At 41.5% G+C, this 21013-nt stretch overlaps 1 protein-coding gene across 2 annotated transcripts; it reads left to right on the forward strand.

Annotated features, from left to right (window-relative positions):
- The first annotated feature begins 4 nt into the window (after positions 1–4).
- Positions 5–11436, forward strand: cln6b (CLN6 transmembrane ER protein b). Of its 2 annotated transcripts, XM_019360911.2 has the most exons (10): positions 5–63; positions 337–502; positions 2455–2620; positions 4593–4713; positions 4916–5014; positions 5103–5291; positions 5768–5823; positions 6079–6201; positions 10198–10326; positions 10704–11436. In XM_019360911.2, the coding sequence occupies exons 3-10, from the start codon at positions 2541–2543 to the stop codon at positions 10849–10851; spliced, it is 945 nt and encodes a 314-aa protein (XP_019216456.1). In that variant the 5' UTR covers positions 5–63; positions 337–502; positions 2455–2540; the 3' UTR covers positions 10852–11436. The 2 variants fall into 2 exon arrangements, with proteins under 2 accessions (XP_019216456.1, XP_025764901.1); XM_025909116.1 differs by lacking the exon at positions 5–63 and having other exon boundaries at positions 300–502; positions 10560–10828.
- Positions 11437–21013: the final 9577 nt, after the last annotated feature.

Genomic DNA, 21013 nt, shown 5'->3' on the forward strand with positions numbered 1-21013 from the left:
TTCCCGCCTCTTCTTCTGCTGCTGCTCACCGCGAGAGGGCCGGCGCTGCAGCGCCACCCTCCGGTCCGGGCAGATTACTGCATCTACTCATCAAAACAAAAACTATCACGAGATATCTATTTGAATTGGTTTAAAAATATTAATAAAATAATGACTTTGACTTGATTTTTAAATTAAGATATATATATATGTACACACATATGTATCTATCTATCTATCTATCTATCTATCTATATATATACATATATATATGCTGGCAGATTAACCTGCTGGATGGACTTCCTGTAGAAGCTCTGTGTTTGTGCTGGTGAAATGATTTGCTTTGATTTATTTTAGATGAAGAGAAACTGTTTCTGGAGCACCAGTGCTCGCTGTGGGACTGACACCTCAGTGGGAATGAAAAGGACAATAACGCAGAGAACATGACTTTACAGACAGACACGAAGACGTCCACAAGAAAGAGAGAGAACCCAGCTCTGCGTGCAGCAGCATTTATGTGCAGGTTTGTGCAGTGCAATTTCTCATAATTCGTCCCACCCTTAATCAGTTATTCACCTTTAATTAATGTCACAGCTTTGGACCGATGATTAAAAGACATCTACAGACTTCTCTACAGAAAAATCTAATTTATTTATTTAATAATTTATTCATGAGATTAAATGAAAACTTTAACCTCTAAACTGTGCCATCCATCCATCCATCCATCCGTCCGTCCGTCCGTCCGTCCGTCCCTCCATCCCTCCCCCATCCATCCATCCGTCCGTCCGTCCCTCCATCCATCCATCCATCTGTCCATCCGTCCCTCCATCCATCCCTCCATCCGTCCATCCGTCCCTCCATCCATCTGTCACTCCATCCGTCCATCCGTCCCTGCATCCGTCCCTCCATCCATCCATCCATCCATCCGTCCGTCTTTCCATCCATCCATCCATCCGTCACTCCATCCGTCCGTCTGTCCATCCCTCCATCCATCCATCCGTCCGTCCATCCATCCATCCATCCATCCGTCCATCCGTCCGTCCGTCCGTCCGTCCATCCATCCATCCATCCATCCGTCCGTCCGTCCGTCCGTCCGTCCGTCCGTCCGTCTGTCCATCCGTCCGTCCGTCCGTCTGTCCGTCCCTCCATCCATCCATCCATCCATCCATCCATCCATCCGTCCCTCCATCCATCCCTCCATCCATCCCTCCATCCATCCGTCCCTCTATCCATCCATCCGTCCCTCCATCCGTCCATCCGTCCGTCCGTCTGTCCGTCCGTCCATCCATCCATCCATCCATCCATCCATCCATCCATCCGTCCATCCGTCTGTCCATCCCTCCATCCGTCCGTCCGTCCGTCCATCCGTCCGTCCGTCTGTCCATCCCTCCATCCATCCATCCATCCGTCCGTCCGTCCGTCCGTCCGTCCATCCATCCATCCATCCATCCATCCGTCCATCCGTCCATCCATGTCCTCGAGCTCTCCTCAGGGCACATAAAGGTATTCCAGATTCAGCTCAGGGCGTCCTGTTAGTTAGCCTTTTCTGTAAACACCTCACCTGGGAGGCGTCCAGGAGGCATCTCGAATGTGGTGGGCCCACAGCAGGCTGCACCATTTAATCCCTGAGAAATCTTAATGTAAGAAAGAGAAATGCAGTTTTTCTACATGATAAAGAAACGCTGCTGTAGTAAATGAAAGAAATCTATCAGCACGACTCTAAAATTTGTACGAAATAAACAAAATTTTTAACTGTGCCTCATGATGAAACTAATAAACTTCTTCTTCGATTGTGAAAAAACAGGAACTTCTGTTAGTTGATTGTCTGTTTCTGTAAAACTTATAAAAAATGTTTACAACCAACATTTACGTCTGTTTTAACATTTTCCAAAGCTGTCTATATATAGATATATATATATATATTTAATTGCCCATAATTTTTTGTTTTAATTATTATTTTTTTTAAAAACTTTTTCCTTACTGTTAATTTCGTGTCAAGTCGTGGTAAATTTGCAATTTTTATATTATTAATTTTTGAAATGTTTCATTAATGATCTTTTTTTCCTGTGAGCTTTCAATTGTTTTCTTATTAATTGCGATAAAGTTTTTTTCTATAACACTTATTAAAGTGTGAGTGTGGTGTTTTTCTTGAGAGGCCATTAATGTGTTATGTTCTGTAGATTCCCTGATGTTATGCTGGATTTAAGGCAGATTTGTTTTGAGTTTTTTTGACTGCTTCAGTGGTCTGCTTCAGTAAAATGAAAACATGTTTTCGAGGTTTTTATCTCTTTACACTGAACTCCAGGAGCATAAGCTCTGAGATCAGCTCATCTAAACCAGATTAATCTAATAAAAACTGGGAGGGGGGTTTGTGCAGATTAATGCTAATCTGCTAGCAGATTAACCTGCTGGATGGACTTCCTGTAGAAGCTCTGTGTTTGTGCTGGTGAAATGATTTGCTTTGATTTATTTTAGATGAAGAGAAACTCTTTCTGGAGCACCAGTGCTCGCTGTGGGACTGACACCTCAGTGGGAATGAAAAGGACAATAACGCAGAGAACATGACTTTACAGACAGACACGAAGACGTCCACAAGAAAGAGAGAGAACCCAGCTCTGCGTGCAGCAGCATTTATGTGCAGGTTTGTGCAGTGCAATTTCTCATAATTTGTCCCACCCTTAATCAGTTATTCACCTTTAATTAATGTCACAGCTTTGGACCGATGATTAAAAGACATCTACAGACTTCTCTACAGAAAAATCTAATTTATTTATTTAATAATTTATTCATGAGATTAAATGAAAACTTTAACCTCTAAACTGTCATCTGCCATCCATCCATCCATCCATCCATCCGTCCCTCCATCCATCCATCCATCTGTCCCTCCGTCCCTCCATCCGTCCCTCCATCCATCTGTCCCTCCATCCGTCCGTCCATCCATCCGTCCCTCCGTCCGTCCATCCATCCATTCATCCATCCGTCTCTCCGTACCTCCATCCATCCGTCACTCCATCCATCCGTCCGTCCCTCTATCCATCCATCCGTCCCTCCATCCATCCGTCCATCTGTCCCTCCGTCCCTCCATCCGTCCCTCCATCCATCCGTCACTCCATCCGTCCATCCATCCATCCATCCATCCGTCCGTCCCTCTATCCATCCATCCGTCCCTCCATCCATCCATCTGTCCCTCCGTCCCTCCATCCGTCCCTCCATCCATCCGTCACTCCATCCGTCCATCCGTCCCTCCATCGGTCCCTCCATCCATCCATCCGTCCCTCCGTCTGTCCCTGCATCCGTCCGTCCGTCCGTCCCTCCATCCGTCCATCCATCCGTCTCTCCGTACCTCCATCCATCTGTCTCTCCATCCATCCGTCACTCCATCCATCCGTCTGTCCATCCATCCATCCATCCGTCCGTCCGTCCGTCCGTCCCGCCATCCATCCATCCATCCATCCATCCATCCATCCATCCATCTGTCCCTCCGTCCCTCCGTCCATCCATCCGTCCATCCATCCATCCATCCGTCCCTCCATCCATCCGTCCCTCCGTCCGTCCCTCATTCCATCCATCCATCTGTCCCTCCGTCCCTCCGTCCCTCCATCCGTCCATCCATCCATCCATCCATCCGTCCGTCCGTCCGTCCGTCCGTCCGTCCGTCCGTCCGTCCCTCCATCCATCCATCCATCCATCCGTCCGTCCCTCCATCCGTCCATCCGTCTATGCATCCGTCCGTCCGTCCATCCATGTCCTCGAGCTCTCCTCAGGGCACATAAAGGTATTCCAGATTCAGCTCAGGGCGTCCTGTTAGTTAGCCTTTCTTGTAAACACCTCACCTGGGAGGCGTCCAGGAGGCATCTGGAATGTGGTGGGCCCACAGCTGTGCCTCATGATGAAACTAATAAACTTCTTCTTCGATTGTGAAAAAACAGGAACTTCTGTTAGTTGATTGTCTGTTTCTGTAAAACTTATAAAAAATGTTTAAAACCAACATTTACGTCTGTTTTAACATTTTCCAAAGCTGTCCATTCGGCCAGATTTGGGTCTTTGCCAGGCCACTTCTGGTCCCCGGACCTTTTGTTTGACATCCCTGGCCCAGAGAAAGGTGGGCCCTCCTCCCCAGTCCTGGCTCCAGGGTGAGGGGACTTGATTTCTTTTGTGTGGCCCTCTGGGCCCTCATCCAGGACCAGTTTACCTCAGGAGCCTGCTCCACATCCATAACACAGCTCCTGAGATCAGTCCAGTGTCTGGGCACAGACGAGAGCTGGCTGTAAGATTTCAGACAGGTCTGAATATCAATTTAACTTCAAACTAAGACGAGCTCTTTTTATTCATGCGACCCATTCTCTTAAATTAGTCATAATAAGCTCCTATATGTCTGAGAGTCAGTGGCTTTATTCTGTAAGACAGAGTCCACTGCAGCCTCCCTTCAAACAGGCTCTGTGCTGTTGTTTCAGACCTCCTGACGTCTGTAACCTGTGAAGGCTGGAAACATTTTTCACCTTTAGCAATCACCCCGAGCTCCCATTTTCCCGTCTTCCTGTTTCAGCTGCTTCTGTGTTTTTTCTGTGTTAACGGTGCGTTTACGTTCCTCCACTCGTCTCTGTGTCCTGCAGCCGCTCGGCTGGTTCCACGCAGGTGGAGGCGGTTCGGCCAAGGCCTTGCTTCCACCTAGACCTCTGGCTCAGCTTCACCTTCCAGAATTGGATCCTGGATGTGGGCCGTCCCGTCGTCATGGTAACAAAACGATGACTAGCGTTTAATTCTGGGACTTTTTGTTCTGCTGCTGAAGCGTGATTGCTTTCACTATATTTCCATTAAGACGCCACCTCACTCATCTGCATTGGAATGATAATAATAATAATAATAATAATAATAATAAAGCATTAGTGGAATAATGTTGGGAAAACCTAACCCTGAAGATTCTTGTTTTTGGCAGCTTGTGCTCCCTGCTGATTGGCTCCCTCTGCAGCATCCTGGCGTTGCAGACTATCTCCACTTCCTGTACAATGTCACGGCTCCGCTCATACTTCTCAAAGTAACTGTGACACGCCTCAGGCTATCGGACATGACGAACTCCTTTCGTGTTGATTTTCTGAGTTTTAATTGATGTTGTTCTGTCTCAGATGCTTGAACGCAGCCCCAGGATGCTCCCGGGCCTTGCCGTCCGCCTCGGCATCATCGCCGTTTCCATGGGAACCACCCTTCACTTGGTGGCAGACTCCATCACGAGACGCCTGCTGCTGATTGGTTACCAGCTGCACCTGCCTGTTAGAGAGAATCCAATAATGAGGAACCTCAAACCTTCGGCCCTGGTAGGTGCTGCACTCGAAAGACTGAATAACAAACAGGGAGAGGACCTCGGGCCGTGAACGGTGGCTCTGGAGGGGGTCCTTGAGCTGAGATTCTTCTGTAAGAACCCCTCCTCCTCCTCCTTCTCCTCCACCTCCCTTGATGTGAGTCAGATTTAGTGAAACTGAAGCTGAACAGTCGTTCTCACAGAGTTCAGCTCGTCCCCATTACAATCTGAACGAGTGAAGTGTGGTTCAGAGAAAGTATAATGTAAGAAACCACCACTGATCTCCATACACGGAAGAGAAGGCAAACCTGACAGCTCACACCAAAACCTTCCAGATGGACGAACAGCGCCGCAGACTCGAGGACACACATGTGAATCTGAACTTGGGGAAACTGTTGAATGACTGATGCATCATCTGCTTTTTGAAAAATGAAACAAATAAATGAATAAAATTGTAAAGATTCATGTTCATAAAGTTTTTGTGTTTTTCAGGTCGACTTCTTTGAGCTTCTGTTTTACTACGATGACACTGTTGGTCACATGATGTGGTAAGAAGAGAAAAAAGCTGTTGTTTTGTGTTAGCAATGACAATGAATCCACATGAAGACAAAAATGTATAATTATAATTAAGCACAGGTACAGAAAATATGAACAGAAAAATGTTGCAAAACAGACAGAAACAAATGCAGCTCTAAATTCAAAGGAAAGGCAAATTTTAAAGTCGTAAACAGAAGAGCAGATGATGTCGATAACGTTGAGTGTTTGACCTTTATTCTTGTAATGAGGATCATTTTCCTTCTTAGGTACGTCCCTTTCTTCCTCGTCCTCGTGCTCTTCTTCAATGGTTGTTTCAGTCGCAGGGAGCAGGAGGAGAGGATGCCGCCGTCGGCGTGGATGCTACTCGCTCCAAATGCTGCCTACTATTGGTCAGTCTGCTTTACTACAACATCCTTTGCACATGTTCTGTCTGTGCTTAAAGTTCAGTCCCTGCAAATATCTGAGGGAAGAACAAAACGTACTTTTAGGTTTAAGTTCACATTTACATCGTGCTTTCAGTCAGGACTGCCATCATGACAGGAGTCATAGCTCTGAACAGAACAGACATCATTCACAACACTCGTGACACTAATTTAGCTCATAAACAGCATGTGAAGGGCTGGAGGTGGGTTGCAAAGCAGCTTACCGATGTGCAGCAACGTTAATCCTGAGTTTTAGAGAAAAAGAAATCTTGGAAAAATAATCGCCAGTCTTGATGAAATGCGTCTGTCTGCCCTGTGATAACCAAGACATCAAAAACACATCATCTGATTTTAAACCATTTTTAACACAGCTATAAAGTATGTGTCAAAAACCCCGCTCATGCTAGAAATGCATTCATTGTCATAAAGTATTTTATTATAGTTAGAATTTAAATATGAAAGTCATCTTTAGTAGTTTTTGTTTTCTTTAGGCTCCCAGGAACTCTGTGAGGTCTGTGGACTCAAACTGAAGCAGCTCGAACTCATCTTCCTAAACTTGCTTTAATGAACGATGCTACGTTAAAACTGTGCTTACATAGCGGTTTTTTGCGATCTATCTCAGTTACACGATTGATTCTGTTCATCTGGATGTTTTCAGTGGGAGAAACGTTTCGTCACTCATCCAGGTGACTTCTTCAGTCTCAGCTGACTGCAGGTTTCCAACCTTATAAACAGTACATTTGCATAATGACTGAAACCAGCCCACTGAAGGAACAATGGGCTGGGAGGTCAGTTCCTTCATCACTAATACGCAAATTCTCATGACCATTGATCAATGGCCATGAGTCCCATTCACAGAGAGTTGGGGAATGGCTGCAATCACAGCATTGTAAGATGGTGACAGATGTACCCTTAGGCCCCCTCCACGATTCAGAGATGGTCTTTCCCTTTTCATGTAAATGGCCTCCTTGACTCCGCCCTCAAACCAGCGTTCCTCCCTGTCCAGGATGTGTACATCCTCATCATTGGAGGCGTGGCCACTGGCCTGTAGGTGTAAATAGACTGCAGAGTCTGCAGGTACATGTTTCACCATCAAGAGGTCACCTGGATGAGTGACGGAACGTTTCTCCCACTGAAAACTGGACATAGCGTCTTCAGTGGGCTTTCTGGGATTTCCTTACCTGGATGATTGAGCAGCATCGAGTAAGCTGTTATTTTCATCGCAGAGGAAAATTAACACAGAGTTTTCTAATTATTCCCAAAGTAGCTAACAGATGGAGTCACCACGTGAAACCTGTGTTGGCCGGAAGTAGTAATTAAAAAAATCCAGCAGCAGGCAGCAGGTACATAAATCTGCATTTAGTCTGTAGTGAGAGGTTCATTCTGAGACTCATTCTGCATACTCGACTTCAGGACATTTCCATATTTTCGAGACACTCTCACTCACACAGCCAGCCAGGCAGAACAAAATTAAATTCATTCATAATTAAGAAAATCTAAAGAGCTCAGGTGTCAGGTGGCTCCCAGCAGGGACGACAGCAGCATAAACAGAACAACGAACACAGAGAAGCTTTGAAATTACAGAGCATGAAATATTCTCCCAGTATACAATCACAGCGCACACATATATATACATATATATACATACAGTTTAGACGCATGGACGTGAAAAATATACAGAATGAATTTTGACTAGTTTACATTATACTTTTAAATGTCAACAGTCTAACGATTTTTTAAAAAGCAGACATACACAGATAATTTTGCATATCTGAAATGACTTGTTTACTTATTTAAGCTAATAAGTGTGTATAAAATAAAATAGTAAAGCACTTTATTATTTTTAGTTTATGACGCCATATTTGTTTATTTTCTGACATCCTGAGAAACAAAAATGAGTTTTGTGGTGGCTGAGTTGGACTGCAGCTAAGTGATAAAATAATATTATCATTTTTTAAATATTTGTTTTAATCACAGGTCTAATACATTCGTTATGCAACAAACACACACACACACACACACACACACACACACACACAGCTGAAGTAATTGTGGGTATTTTGAATTTTAATAAATAAAATTAAATATCAGTAATCACAGTAATTAGAACTCTTATAAGTTAAATGTTCATTATGTTGAATTTCTGACATTTGAGAGTTCTGCTTCAGAGCGCTGCCTGCTGGCTGTCCTCCCACCAGGTAACAGCTGAACTCACCTGTAAATAGTTTCTGAAGAACAATACCCGACCACCTGAGGCTGTGTGTGTGGGCGTTTCTCAATATGCGTACTTGTGCGTACTTGCGTTCTCGTGTACTCGTGATACGTCATCAGTCGGAGACCAAGTACTGTTCCAATTCGAAGTACGCATCAAGCCGAGAACGCGAAAAAGTCCCGGATGGGTTCTCGCTCCGCCCGTTTTATCGAGCATGCATCGGTGTGGACTTGGTACAGCTAAATATCCCAGAATGCACTTCGTCCAAAACTCAACAGCGGACTCCCGGCACATCGTTTTCACCCCCCCCCCCCCACCCCCCCGTTAAAGGTTAAAGAAACTCCAGCAGCTGTCTATAGTATTGAGTGTCCACTAGAATAGAAATAAAAGCGTACTAACATCTCACCTGCTTGTTTTTATTAAGGTATGTACACGTATGTACATGTACACTATTTTTATTAATAGAGGTTTCACTACTGAGGTTAAAAATGATATATAAGTCACTTAGATCACTTCTAAATGTTAATGTTTGGTTTATTTCAGTGTTTTATTTGTTCCTGAGTAAACCGGTTTGGCTGTGATTAAAGTTAAGCTTCATCACATGTTACTCACAGTTAAATTAGGAGGGGACGGCAGTAAAAACTCCGGACCTGTGACATCATCACGTACGCAGGTGTTCCAATTGTACATATCGCGAGTCCCTGCTCGCGTTCTTGGCGAGTACGTACTCGCGTACTTGGGCATTGATAAACAGCCTGTGTGTGTGTGTGTGTGTGTGTTCGCCTCCAGCTGTTAGTAATAATTGATTAGATGCTTCTCAGGTGTTGCTGACTTCCTGGTTTATGCAGTGAGGACAGAATTCAAGAAGCGAGTGAAGGTCGGCTCAGACCTTTAAATATAAAACGAGTGTTTTACTTTGTACTTCTGCTGGTTGCAGTTTTTAAACCTTTGCTCGTTCTCTGCTGTTAAATTAAAGCAACCTTTTCAATTCACTGCTGCCTTCGACATAAAAGCATCAAACAGGTGAACGGCTGTTTTCATACGAAGCCTTCTCACACAAACCCAAAATTCATCATATTTCTGATAAAGAAATAATGAAAGCCAGTCTGCCTCAGACCTCTGAGCAGCCTATGTGACAGAGAGCGTCAGCAGCCGTCGCTCACAAGAACAAAGTGCATTCTGCAGCTGGATAGTTAATGGTTGCTGGCGGATGCAGGAAGTTTCAAATGATTGTGATTCACTGAAACTACGGTGACCAACCGTCCTCTGTTTTTGCGCTTGTTGCCTTGTGAAAGCCTATATGACATTTTTTATTTCACCATTCATTAACCGTACAGAGAAAGCATTGTTTAAATATGTTAAAGTTTTCTTTAAGCAAACAGTGCTATTAAAGTTCTTCATGACTGGGCCAAGTGTCCTATTTTTTGGAAATCAAAATATGGTCACCCTACTGAAACACTCACGGTGGAAAACTGCCTGATGTGCACTTATGTCGCACTCCGGTCAGTTGGAATTACACTGAAACTGAGTGGAAAACACATTGTTAACATGTCTGTGACAGGAGGCTTCCTCACACTCAGCTACCAGAAAAACAGCTTCAAAACGAACCGACTGGCTCCTCCCCTGAAATCATCCCTGAAGCTGCTTGGTCTGCTTACACCAGTGGATGTTTGCAGGGCGATTTCACCCACCGGCCACCTGATGGAGCCACTGAGCTGATTGGTTATGCTTCTCTTTGCACCTGCCGACAGGTATTTAATTACCGAAGGACAGACCTTCATCCTCTTCACCTTCACCTTCTTCGCCATGACCACTACAGTGATGCACCAGAGGAGGAGGGGCTTGTTTCTCAACAGTGACGGGCTTTTCATGTTCTACAGGTAAAAAAAACCAAACAAACATGTTTAATGAGAAAAAGCAGCGAATGAGCAAACTGGGAAACATGAATAATTATCTTTTTAGGTTTTTAGTCGACCAACATTAAAGCTTCAATGTTCAAGGTTAAGTTGGAAATACATTCACACTTTCCGACTCTCAGGATCAATAATTCATAGTTAAAACAGCATCTCACATCATTTCACTGCAGCCGTCCTCCACCCTTTCCTTCTCTCAGTGGGCCCAAAGCTCCGCTCACACAGGCGGCGACTGTTTGGTGACACGCTGGGGAAAAATGACCATTTCCCAACCGCTTGTTGAGTGGCGCTGTCTTCCTGCAAACTCCTCGTAAGACGTCCTTTGTTTGACTCTGTGCTGGTAGTTTCTCTGCAGCTCTGGTCCTGGTGGCGATCTGGGTGGCCTGTCTGTGGAATGACAGCATCCTGAGGACGAAAGTCCCCGGACTGATCTACATCCCACAGCCCTGCACCGTCTACACGCTCCACCTCCACCAGATGAGCCACATATGACAGAGCGACTCATTTAATAACCACGTCCTCCAGCCGTGTTGACAGCCAGAGCGACCCACTGCACTGCTAATCCGACAAAACATCTGAGGAACCGGAGGCTGCGGTTAGAGAGAGAAGAATGATGAGCGTCCGTCGCAGAATCACAGGAACGCCATGATGAAACTGTTTATGGTTTTCACTGGTTATTAGAAATACAGCCTCACAGCATCCACACGACTTTTCCACCTGTTTATTACTGGGATACAAAAACTGAAAGCAGCTCAAAAACCATCAGAAATATTCATTCTCAGAAACATGAAGAATAATGTTGACAAAAATGCAGCTGAAATATATAAAATCAAATGTTTATTTGTTTAAATATGTGTGGATATAAACTAAACCAAGTAAATGCATCTGAATACCCAAAGTCTCAGTTCTCAGATCCTTTAATTTAACCTTCTTTTTAAAAATTATTTTGGAGGATTAATGCCTCAAAAACATCTTCAAAATGTATTAAATTCAGCGAAGCGCTCTAGTACATACATTACAACCTGAGTTCATGTAGAGAGAGGCTTCAGGCTCAGAGAGCGGTTTATATCACGTTTGTAAGAGCTCCGATAAAGATGAAGAACAACATCACAATGATGTGTTGTATCTGAGTTTTTTCTTGTTAAATCATATTTCTCATTCAATTCAGTTTTATTTATACAAATCAAAGCAACAGTCGCCTCAAGGCGCTTTATATTGTACAGTAGATCGCACAATAATACATACAGAGAAAAACCCAACAATCATATGACCCCCTATGAGCAAGCACTTTGGCGACAGTGGGAAGGAAAAACTCCCTTTTAACAGGAAGAAACCTCCAACAGAACCAGGCTCAGGGAGGGGCGGGGCCATCTGCTGCGACCGGTTGGGGTGAGAGAAGGAAGACAGGATAAAGACATGCTGTGGAAGAGAGACAGAGATTAATAACAGATATGATTCGATGCAGAGAGGTCTATTAACACATAGTGAGTGAGAAAGGTGACTGGAAAGGAAAAACTCAATGCATCATGGGAATCCCCGGCAGCCTACGTCTATTGCAGCATAACTAAGGGAGGATTCAGGGTCACCTGGTCCAGCCCTAACTATATGCTTTAGCAAAAAGGAAAGTTTGAAGCCTAATCTTAAAAGTAGAGATAGTGTCTGTCTCCTGAATCCAAACTGGAAGCTGGTTCCACAGAAGAGGGGCCTGAAAACTGAAGGCTCTGCCTCCCATTCTACTTTTAAATAACCCACAGTGGGCGATTCACTGTGTCTGTCTTTAGACATTTAGAAGAATTCACAGGTTTCCAACTAAACAGCATTTTACAGATTTAAGATAAATGTGCGTGGATCTAGAAATAATATTAAGCTTTAATCCTTTTCTGCTCCTGTGCGTCGGCTCTCTGAGAGTATCTGCTCCTTCTAATGAAAACTGAATTTTTTTTGGGAGTAATTGTTGATTTCACTGCAGCTTTTAGGCGTTCGAGAGTCCTCCACACTGTTAGCCTTTACAGTAATTTCCATAGCTTAGTACTGCAAAATCAACAGTAAGAAACTCTAAAGGATGTTTGCAGTTTAGTACTGTAATTTGCAAGTAATTGTGGGAAAATTCCATGAGATTACATTATTTTTATGGTAACTCATTGTACTCATGGAAACAACTGTAAAATATAGCAAATGTAACAATTGGTGATGTTACTGAGATTATACTATTACACCATCCGGATTTCTGTTGTTTTCTACTGTAGATCTAAGAGTAATTACTTAAATTCTCATTCAGAGTGTGTTACTATAAAATGCAATTCACTGCGAGAGCAGTATAACATATAAACTACAATATACAGCATCATTTTTAACTTAAGGAGTAAGTTGCAGCCACACTAAAATTGAATTCCTTGAACTGAACCTCATATATTAATAAATGTATTTTTTTATTCAAACAATGTGAAACATTATTACAGTCCCTCTCCAAAAGCTGAATCTGTTCATCTGGACGTAGCGTTTTGTGGGAGAAACGTTTCGTCACTCATCCAGGTGACTTCTTCAGTCTCAGCTGACTGCAGGTTTCCCCAATCTTTATAAAACGCTACGTCCAGATGAACAGATTCAACTTTTGGAGATTTACTTTCCTGGATGATTGAGAATGCATCAAGACATTATTACAGTCCACTTTGTATCAAACAACCAGTCTCACTCTTACAAAAAAGAATATTTAAGTATAAGTATACTTTAAAAACTAGAAAACAAGCAAGTATAACTTTAGTTTACTTTGTATGTATTTTCTTCCTTTTTTAGACCAAATTACATTTAAGCATACTTTAAGTATAGTTAGAAGTATACAGAAAAGTATAAGTACATTTAGTCTATACTTGTAGTATAGTAGTGCTAGTAGTATACTATGTAGTATGTAATTTATTTGAAGTATACCTGATGTTTACTAAGACGTACAAGTAAATACCCAGCATGCATTGCAGTGCTTTAACTGTGAAATTAAAACAACAATGAAACAAATGATTGATGTTTTAAAACAAGAATCTGTCAAAAATTCTTGTGTAATGTCTTTTACCTTTTGAATAGAGTAAGTGGGGTAAATCATTAATTTAAAAAAGGAAATTGTTCAAACCGTGAGTGAAAAGGGTCAATAGATAATAAACCTCAACTCTCAAAACACTTTCTCACCTGTTCACGATATAGTTCTGGTACAGGAGCTGTGGGTGCAGGTCTCTACAAACGAAGCTTTCTGATAGTTAAAACTGATATCTGGGGAATGAAGAGCTTTGTTACATGTGAAAAATATGTTTCAATTGTATTTTAATGACTGTTTTTCAATCAGAAGTAACTCATATATAAACCAAAAAGTAAATTAATAGTAAACTAGTAAGGTTAGTATTGTGATAGAGTTGAGTATATTTTAATTATACTCTTGTAGACATTATGACATTATGCTAGTACATTTATGGTGAACAAAAAGTATATCTAAAAGTTAATTTCAAGAATACTTTTATGTACTAAAACGGGGGCCAATGTAGTCCCAAGAAGCATTATTAGTATACGTACTAGGTAAGGTATACTTGGGAAATATACTTGAAGTATACTTATTTTTTGTATGGCCAGCAACAAAAACTAATGGTTACATTTAGAGTAATGTTTAAAAGTGACTTCATTTAGCAGGGTGTTCCTTTTTTCTCTTCTTATTCTTTCTTATACTGGACCTTCATTTGTTTTGTATAAGGTGGTACTTTTTAAGACACCTCTGCCTAACTACAGTGAACTAACCTAATAATATGCTCTGGTCGTCATTTTACACAACTTCAGGTGTGAAACCTACACCGCTAACCAGCATCAGTCCTACAACTTCACTCTCAAAATTAATAAATTCTGGGACAAGCAGAAACTGTAGCGGTGGATTTTGTGGCAGGCCAGACTGCTATAAAATGCACTCTCCTAAAGAAATAATTCCTTTGTAGCACCACTTCGTCTTAGTTCAGAAGAAATGTCCTGGATATACGTGTTAATGTAACACGGGTGTTTATGTTTGTTCATGTTCAGCGCGTTGGGTTGTGTTTTTGAAGCAATTGTTACATTTTTAAAGCGTTTTTATGCGACAGGTGTGTGTAGCACTTGTTACACATCTCAATGGGAGAGCGATAGCTGACACCACACCTTCACCTGACGTACAACGTGACATATGACGCACACGTCGGGTATTCACTTTCAAAAAACAATGGGGATAGAAAATATTGCTCGAGGCGGTTAATGCTCCTTTCGCTGGTTGCCAACCACCATTAAATAACAACAAGAAGAAAATATTGATCTGCTTTTCTTAGTTTTGCACGTTTAAGACACAATTCAGACTCAAACAAAGCTGCAAAGCAGGAGAACAACATGGCCATCAACTATTCTGTCCCACAGATCCAGTTCGCTGCAGCACAGAGTGATGATGAGACCGTTAACATGTGCAACTTAGAAGTAGTCAGAGGTAACTGGTTGCACTTCCTGTAACCATCTGACAATATGCCGGCGCAGTTTGCAATTGCAGCAAAAATACATCTTAACTTCTTACCTACTAAAGTGAATCTACTATGGTGTGTATGTGTGTGTGTGTGTGTGTGTGGGTGCCTGCTGTGTATGCTATGTATGTGTCATGACCTCTCCTGCACCCCGGCTCACCTCACACCTCTCGTCCTAGCCAGACATAAGGCCTGAGCTCATACACAGCTGAACTATGTGTGACTTCTAGACTAAATGTCACACTCAAATGATGATACTCAAACCATGAAGAAACTTACTTAAACTGAACATAAATGAAACTTAAAACTTACTTCAAAGGATATAAGTGATAAATGATACAAACTTAAATCTTAGCTCTAAAGGATAAGATTTATAAAGATTTATAGATTTATAAAAGATAAAAATAACTCCAGGCGCATGTCATGTAAGCAGGTGTGTTGCAATTCCTTTCAGAGCTCCTGTCCTCCTCTCCGTGTATTGGCTGATCCTTCACGCCTGCCAAGAGTTTCTGACCCTCAGTTGACCAGGAGCCACAGCTCTTTAATAAGCTCAAATGCAATCGTGTATAAAAGATTAAAATCATTTTCATAACAAAGGTTCTCTCTTCTCAGATCTGCCAATCTGTTTGCTCGTCTCTACTACAGTTTAATCATTGAAAATTACACTGATTAGCATACTATGTGGAAGTTACAGATTACATAATGGCAAAAGCATTTTGTCAGACCCCTCAATGTTCAATCGGGTTAAATGCACGGTTGACTGGATTATATCTGAAGATCGTATGCTATTTGTGACAACTCTGCTAGACTCCAAATTTCTCATCCATGAGGGAGTATCTCAAAAGTAAATGAAACAACTAAACTTAACACTTTTTCCCTAAAACGGACTGACATGGGAAACATTAAAGTTGGATTGACACCAGCTAATCAGTCTGAAGGTAAGTGTTTTTTCACTTATTCGAGAGAAGTCAGAAATGTGTTCTTATTACTGTTGGTTTTGACTTTTAAGCTACCCAGCCAGGTTATTTTCATTCAAATGCTAAGACAAAATATCAATATCTATGAATGTGGAGACTCAAAAGACTAGTTAGGTAATAGTTGCCGATGGATTTATGAGACTTGATAGAAACTTTTGCAACAGGTGAATCGGTGAACTACCGAGGTTGCGCCCAAATGCTTAAAGCTGTTAGCTGGCCAGTGTTTTCAGGTGTGCTTGTACTACCTGTACGGTGCGGAGTGCTGACTTAGTCAGGCTAAACCCATTAAAGCGTCGAGCTCAAATATCTTTTCATTTTTGTGCACTGCTCTCTTGTCTTTTGTCAGCACACATTTTCTGTTTATTGAAGCCTTTTGTTAATAATTTTGATCATGTAAAAACTGGGAATTGGTCCCTATTGACAATACTCTTATTTTTTGCATTGCACATGTCATTTAGGAAAGGTAATTGGTCATTGAACTTTTTGCAACTATGTGTATTTATAAATTGTGTGGCTTCCGTGCACGCAAATTTATATTGTTCAGTTTGCATGTTAAAAGCCACAAACATGTAGCTAACTATAGGCTTTCTTGTGGAACTGAGAACTGTCCTGCCATGCTCAGAACATTTTCTGCCGTTCATTCACATATGCCTAGGAATCACCGAACAAGAAGGGAGACCACTGAGGAGAAGTTCATTGGTGACCTCAACTGTCAAGTTCCTGGATGTGGGTATGCTGCACAAAACTTCACAACTCTGTGCCCATCTCAGATTTCATATCAAAGATGGGGAAAAAGTATTATGTCCATTTGAAGATTGCTCTAAATACTTCAGTGTCCGAACATCATTTTCCAGCCATATTTCTCGAAAACATAAGTAGACAGTTCAGCAGTCAAGGCAACAAGAAATTGGGGGATTTGCCATAATACAAGGACAGGACACAGTTAATCTATTAGAAGACAGTTGGCTTTGTGTCATTTAAAAATGCAGGCTGAAATGCTCTTACCAACCAGCACTATACAGAGCATCATAGAGGAATTTCAGGATCTTTGCAGCTGTGCAATGCACGAAACAAAAGTAGACACTGAATCTTACACCATTAACCTTTTGTTGGTAATGGTAGGACTAAGGGTGGAAATTGTGACAAACTGTAAAATATACTGTATTTTGCGATGTATTTTTCAACTTTTCAGTGCAAGTCCTTGAGTTTGTAGTTCTTTTGCAGTCCTGGGATTGATTTTCATCTTCAGACAAGGTCCCCAAAACTGCCTTTCTGTTAGTACTCAATCCTAATTGCAGGGTTCATCTTTTAGTGAGGACATATTTGTTGAAATGGCCATATAAAGTTGCTTTTCCAATGATCTCTCTCTCTCTTATTTTTAGATGGCAACAGACCAAAGAACCTGAATGACACCATTACTCCGGAGCTTGGGAAAGATTTCCACTCCAACAGTCGCATGCAATCACAAGAGGAGACAGAGCTCATCCAGAGGACAGGAGAAGTATGGTTAGAATTGTTGTGGAGGCCATGCAAGTTCACTGCAGAAACCCTAAACGTGCATCTTGTGAAGAGGTTGCTATGATCATTGTAAACAGATACCCTCAAACATTTGCAGATTTTACTGAAAAGGGAGAAAGACTGGGTTGTGGACATTATTCACTACTGAGAAGCATCAAATCTAGAGTTGAACATGTTGATCGAGATAATACAACACATAGACTTCGTCAAACAAAGAGAACGAGGAATGAGGAAGACTGCAGTCCCAACAGTAATGCAACCTCACCTAAAAAAGGTAGATGCCTTGTTGATAGCTACGCTTGTATAAATTGGCAGCCAGTTGAACTTCCTGAGGGGGAAACGCCAGCTTCTTTAGAGGAAAAGAAACGCATCCTGTTAACAATTTTTAATTCACAAGGACCTGGAGCTGTGGAGAGACCTGATGTGGATGACTTCATGTGCCTCACATATATTTCTCAGCGGCAGCTTATCAACAGTTGTCCCTCACTTTCAGTAGCTGAAATTCAGGAGCAGTGGCCGTTCTTGTTTACTCGGAAAGGTCTTTCGAACCACTCTCACAAACTCACAAGCCTCGATATCAGTGAGCGCTTAAGTCAGGCCCTCATAACCAAAGGCAGAAGGATTATTAACTATTTCTCCAGCCAGAAGCTCAAATGGAACCTTGGTATAAGGACACTCATCCAGCAGATAGAAAGTGAGGGAGTTTTGACCAACAACAAGATTGGCACAGCAACCATACTTCTCATGATGAAGTATTACAAGGAAGATGAAGACTCCCTCTTTGTCTTAGCAGATGTAAGCTTCTTACATACAGCTCTATGTTTAATGCTGTTGCTTGCTGTCCTGTTTTTGTTTTGTTTTTTGTTACATAAAATGTCTCGGTCCTTTTTCTGGCAGGAAACATCTACCAGGATGTCCCTTGAAGCAGAGAGCAACCTGCCAATCACCCCAAGGCTGATTATGCTTGGTAAGAAGTCATTCATGAAATAGAGCTGATTAGATCATATTACAGTTTCTGTTTGGCAGAAATTTTAATTTCTGTTTGGCAGTCTCTGTTTATTTAGCTCAAATTTCTGTAATTTCCTTTATAAACCAAGGTTGTTGGACATGTGTCTCAGTGAACCCAGCAAGGTAACAATATCAAATTTCACATTACATATTACTGATCAACATGGTAGTCTAGCTCAGGGTTTTAATAGTTTTGCAATTTTCATTAGTTTTTATTTTTATTTTGTTTTGACTTCAGATTTTCAATTTTATATTAGTTTTAATTAGTTTTTACCAATTGTTTGCTAGTTTAGTTTAGTTTTTATTTTTTGGAAAATCCTTAGTTTCAGTTTAGTTTTGATTAGTTTCAGTTATAGTTTTAGTTGTGTTTGCAATAAAGTGTAACAAAATCCCAGTTTCATCATATCAGTCATTCTCTTCTGCTTATCCTTGGGTATGTTGCTATTCCAGCTACCATACTCTGCACCCTGGACAGGTCGCCTGTCTGTCGCAGGGCTAACACGCAGAGACAGACAACTCACATTCCCACCTATGGGTTCTTTAAATAAATAAATAAAGGCAGATGAACAACCATTGATACCAGGCAACTATAAAATGTATATCTTGGCCCCAATGAGACTATTAACTCTTGCAGCACCGGGTGTTAAGGCAATTGACTCACACAGTTATGTAGATATCCCAGTCCTGTAGTCTCGGGATGCATCACGCTGCCTTGCCTGGGGTTAGCTTCTGTTTCTGGGGATGAGGGTTGGGCGTGCTCCCTTACCTTCTCAAGGTAAGCTAGGTTAGCCTTCTTGTGTGAGCTTTTCAAGTGCACTTTAAGGTTTGTGGGATTTTTTTCCTTTTAGAAATGTCCCTCATAATTTGTCTCTTTCCACTACAAGACACTTGCTTTATCCAAAACACAGTCATATTCAAAGTAATCCCAAATTGGACTCTGGTGCTTTCTCCAGACTTTTCCTGACATGATTCTGCGCGTGGACGGAGCAGCAACACAGACGACTCGACTAACGTACTGCCACCTGCTGGCATAATGAGACACAGCAAGAAAAAAACCTGGAAACTAAACTTCTTTTTCACCCTTGACTATTGTATGACACACACACATCAACGAAAACTAAACACATTTTTGCTATAAATTCAGTTAATTTTAGTTAGTTTTGTGAACACTCATTACAGTTTTAGTTAGTTTTCCTTTTTTTGTTTTTATTTTTATTTCCGTTAACGAAAATGTTTTTTCACTTCTAGTTTTCGTTATTTCGTTAGTTTTCGTTAACGATAATAACCTTGGTCTAGCTACACCAACAGCAGAAATACTGAAGTCAATAATGTAAAGTTTAACAGCAGCACAAACTATAAACTCCAAAATAACCATACAGTTAATACCTAATTTACCATACCGGTAATTTAATTGGGCTGACTCTTTGTTAGGTGTGTTTAATGTGCAGAATAATTCCCAATTATGTACAATTATAATATGTTAACACGGACTTATGTACATAAGGCCATTAATAATTAACTGTACGTAGCTATTTGCTCTTTGATTATCTAAAGAGTGTGAAGAAGTGAAGTATTGAAATTATTTTATGTTGCATAATGACAACATGTTGCCCCTATACATACAGGACAAAATTTAATGACCGCCACCTGCTGGATGGTGAGTGCAGAGGGACGTGTAATTGTTGAGCTGGACGAAGAGAACACCTTTGCTGATGCGATGTCTTCTTTGGTTCATTCTATGTATTGAACCTGGAATACCAGGAGTCAGCGTGTGCAACATTGGAACTAATTCAGAGGTATGTTTGAACAGTTAGCTAATAGTGATAGATGATGAATAAATTATCCCTAAGTAGGTCATTGTTTCACATCACAACTCAATGTTACTGTATGTTACTATTTATTGTGGCATGCTTTAAGGTTTTTTGTAAGGATAAACCATGAAGAGGGAACAAAATGTACCTCCAAGGTTGGGACAAGCAGAAAGACTGGGACCACTGTGAAGAAAAAGGTTGTTCACATTAACCTTCATATCACAACTTTCCTCCAGTGGCTTGCTGAATTTGAGTGGAAAACTTCAAATTAGGTAACTGTTTTTGCCATTTTTAGTGAATTTCTTGTATTATTTAAGTGATTAATGTGTTGTTACCTGTGTCTCCACAGATGATCTATGGCCCATGCTTTCTGGACATTTACACGAGGTGAACAACAATGAAGACAAGCTCTCTCACCATCTTACAAGAAGCTGTCTCTGTCCAATAGGTTTTTTGAGTGCAACAGTTTTGATTTTTTTTTCCTTCTTTTACCCGTTTGTTAAAAGTTATTTCAGCTACTTACACTTTAGTTGTCACATGTATTGGCTCACCCTACAAATCAATGAACTCAGTCCACAAAGCAAGATCAGGGTTCAGTGCAGGTCAGTCAGTTTCCTTCACACCACACATGCTCATCCATGTCCTTGTGGACCCTGCTTTGTGCATTGATTTGGTGGTGTGAGCCAGTATTTTGGACAAAGTGTATATAGAGGCAGAAGTTTGGGGCTTGATGTTCTATTCATTACACTTCCGTTTATTTGTATGGTGCCAACAAAATGAATGCCAAGGCACTTCACATTGTAGGTTTAAGACCCTACAAAATATAACTAAG

Source organism: Oreochromis niloticus, linkage group LG7, assembly GCF_001858045.2.
Source record: "Oreochromis niloticus isolate F11D_XX linkage group LG7, O_niloticus_UMD_NMBU, whole genome shotgun sequence".
NCBI lineage: Eukaryota > Metazoa > Chordata > Actinopteri > Cichliformes > Cichlidae > Oreochromis > Oreochromis niloticus.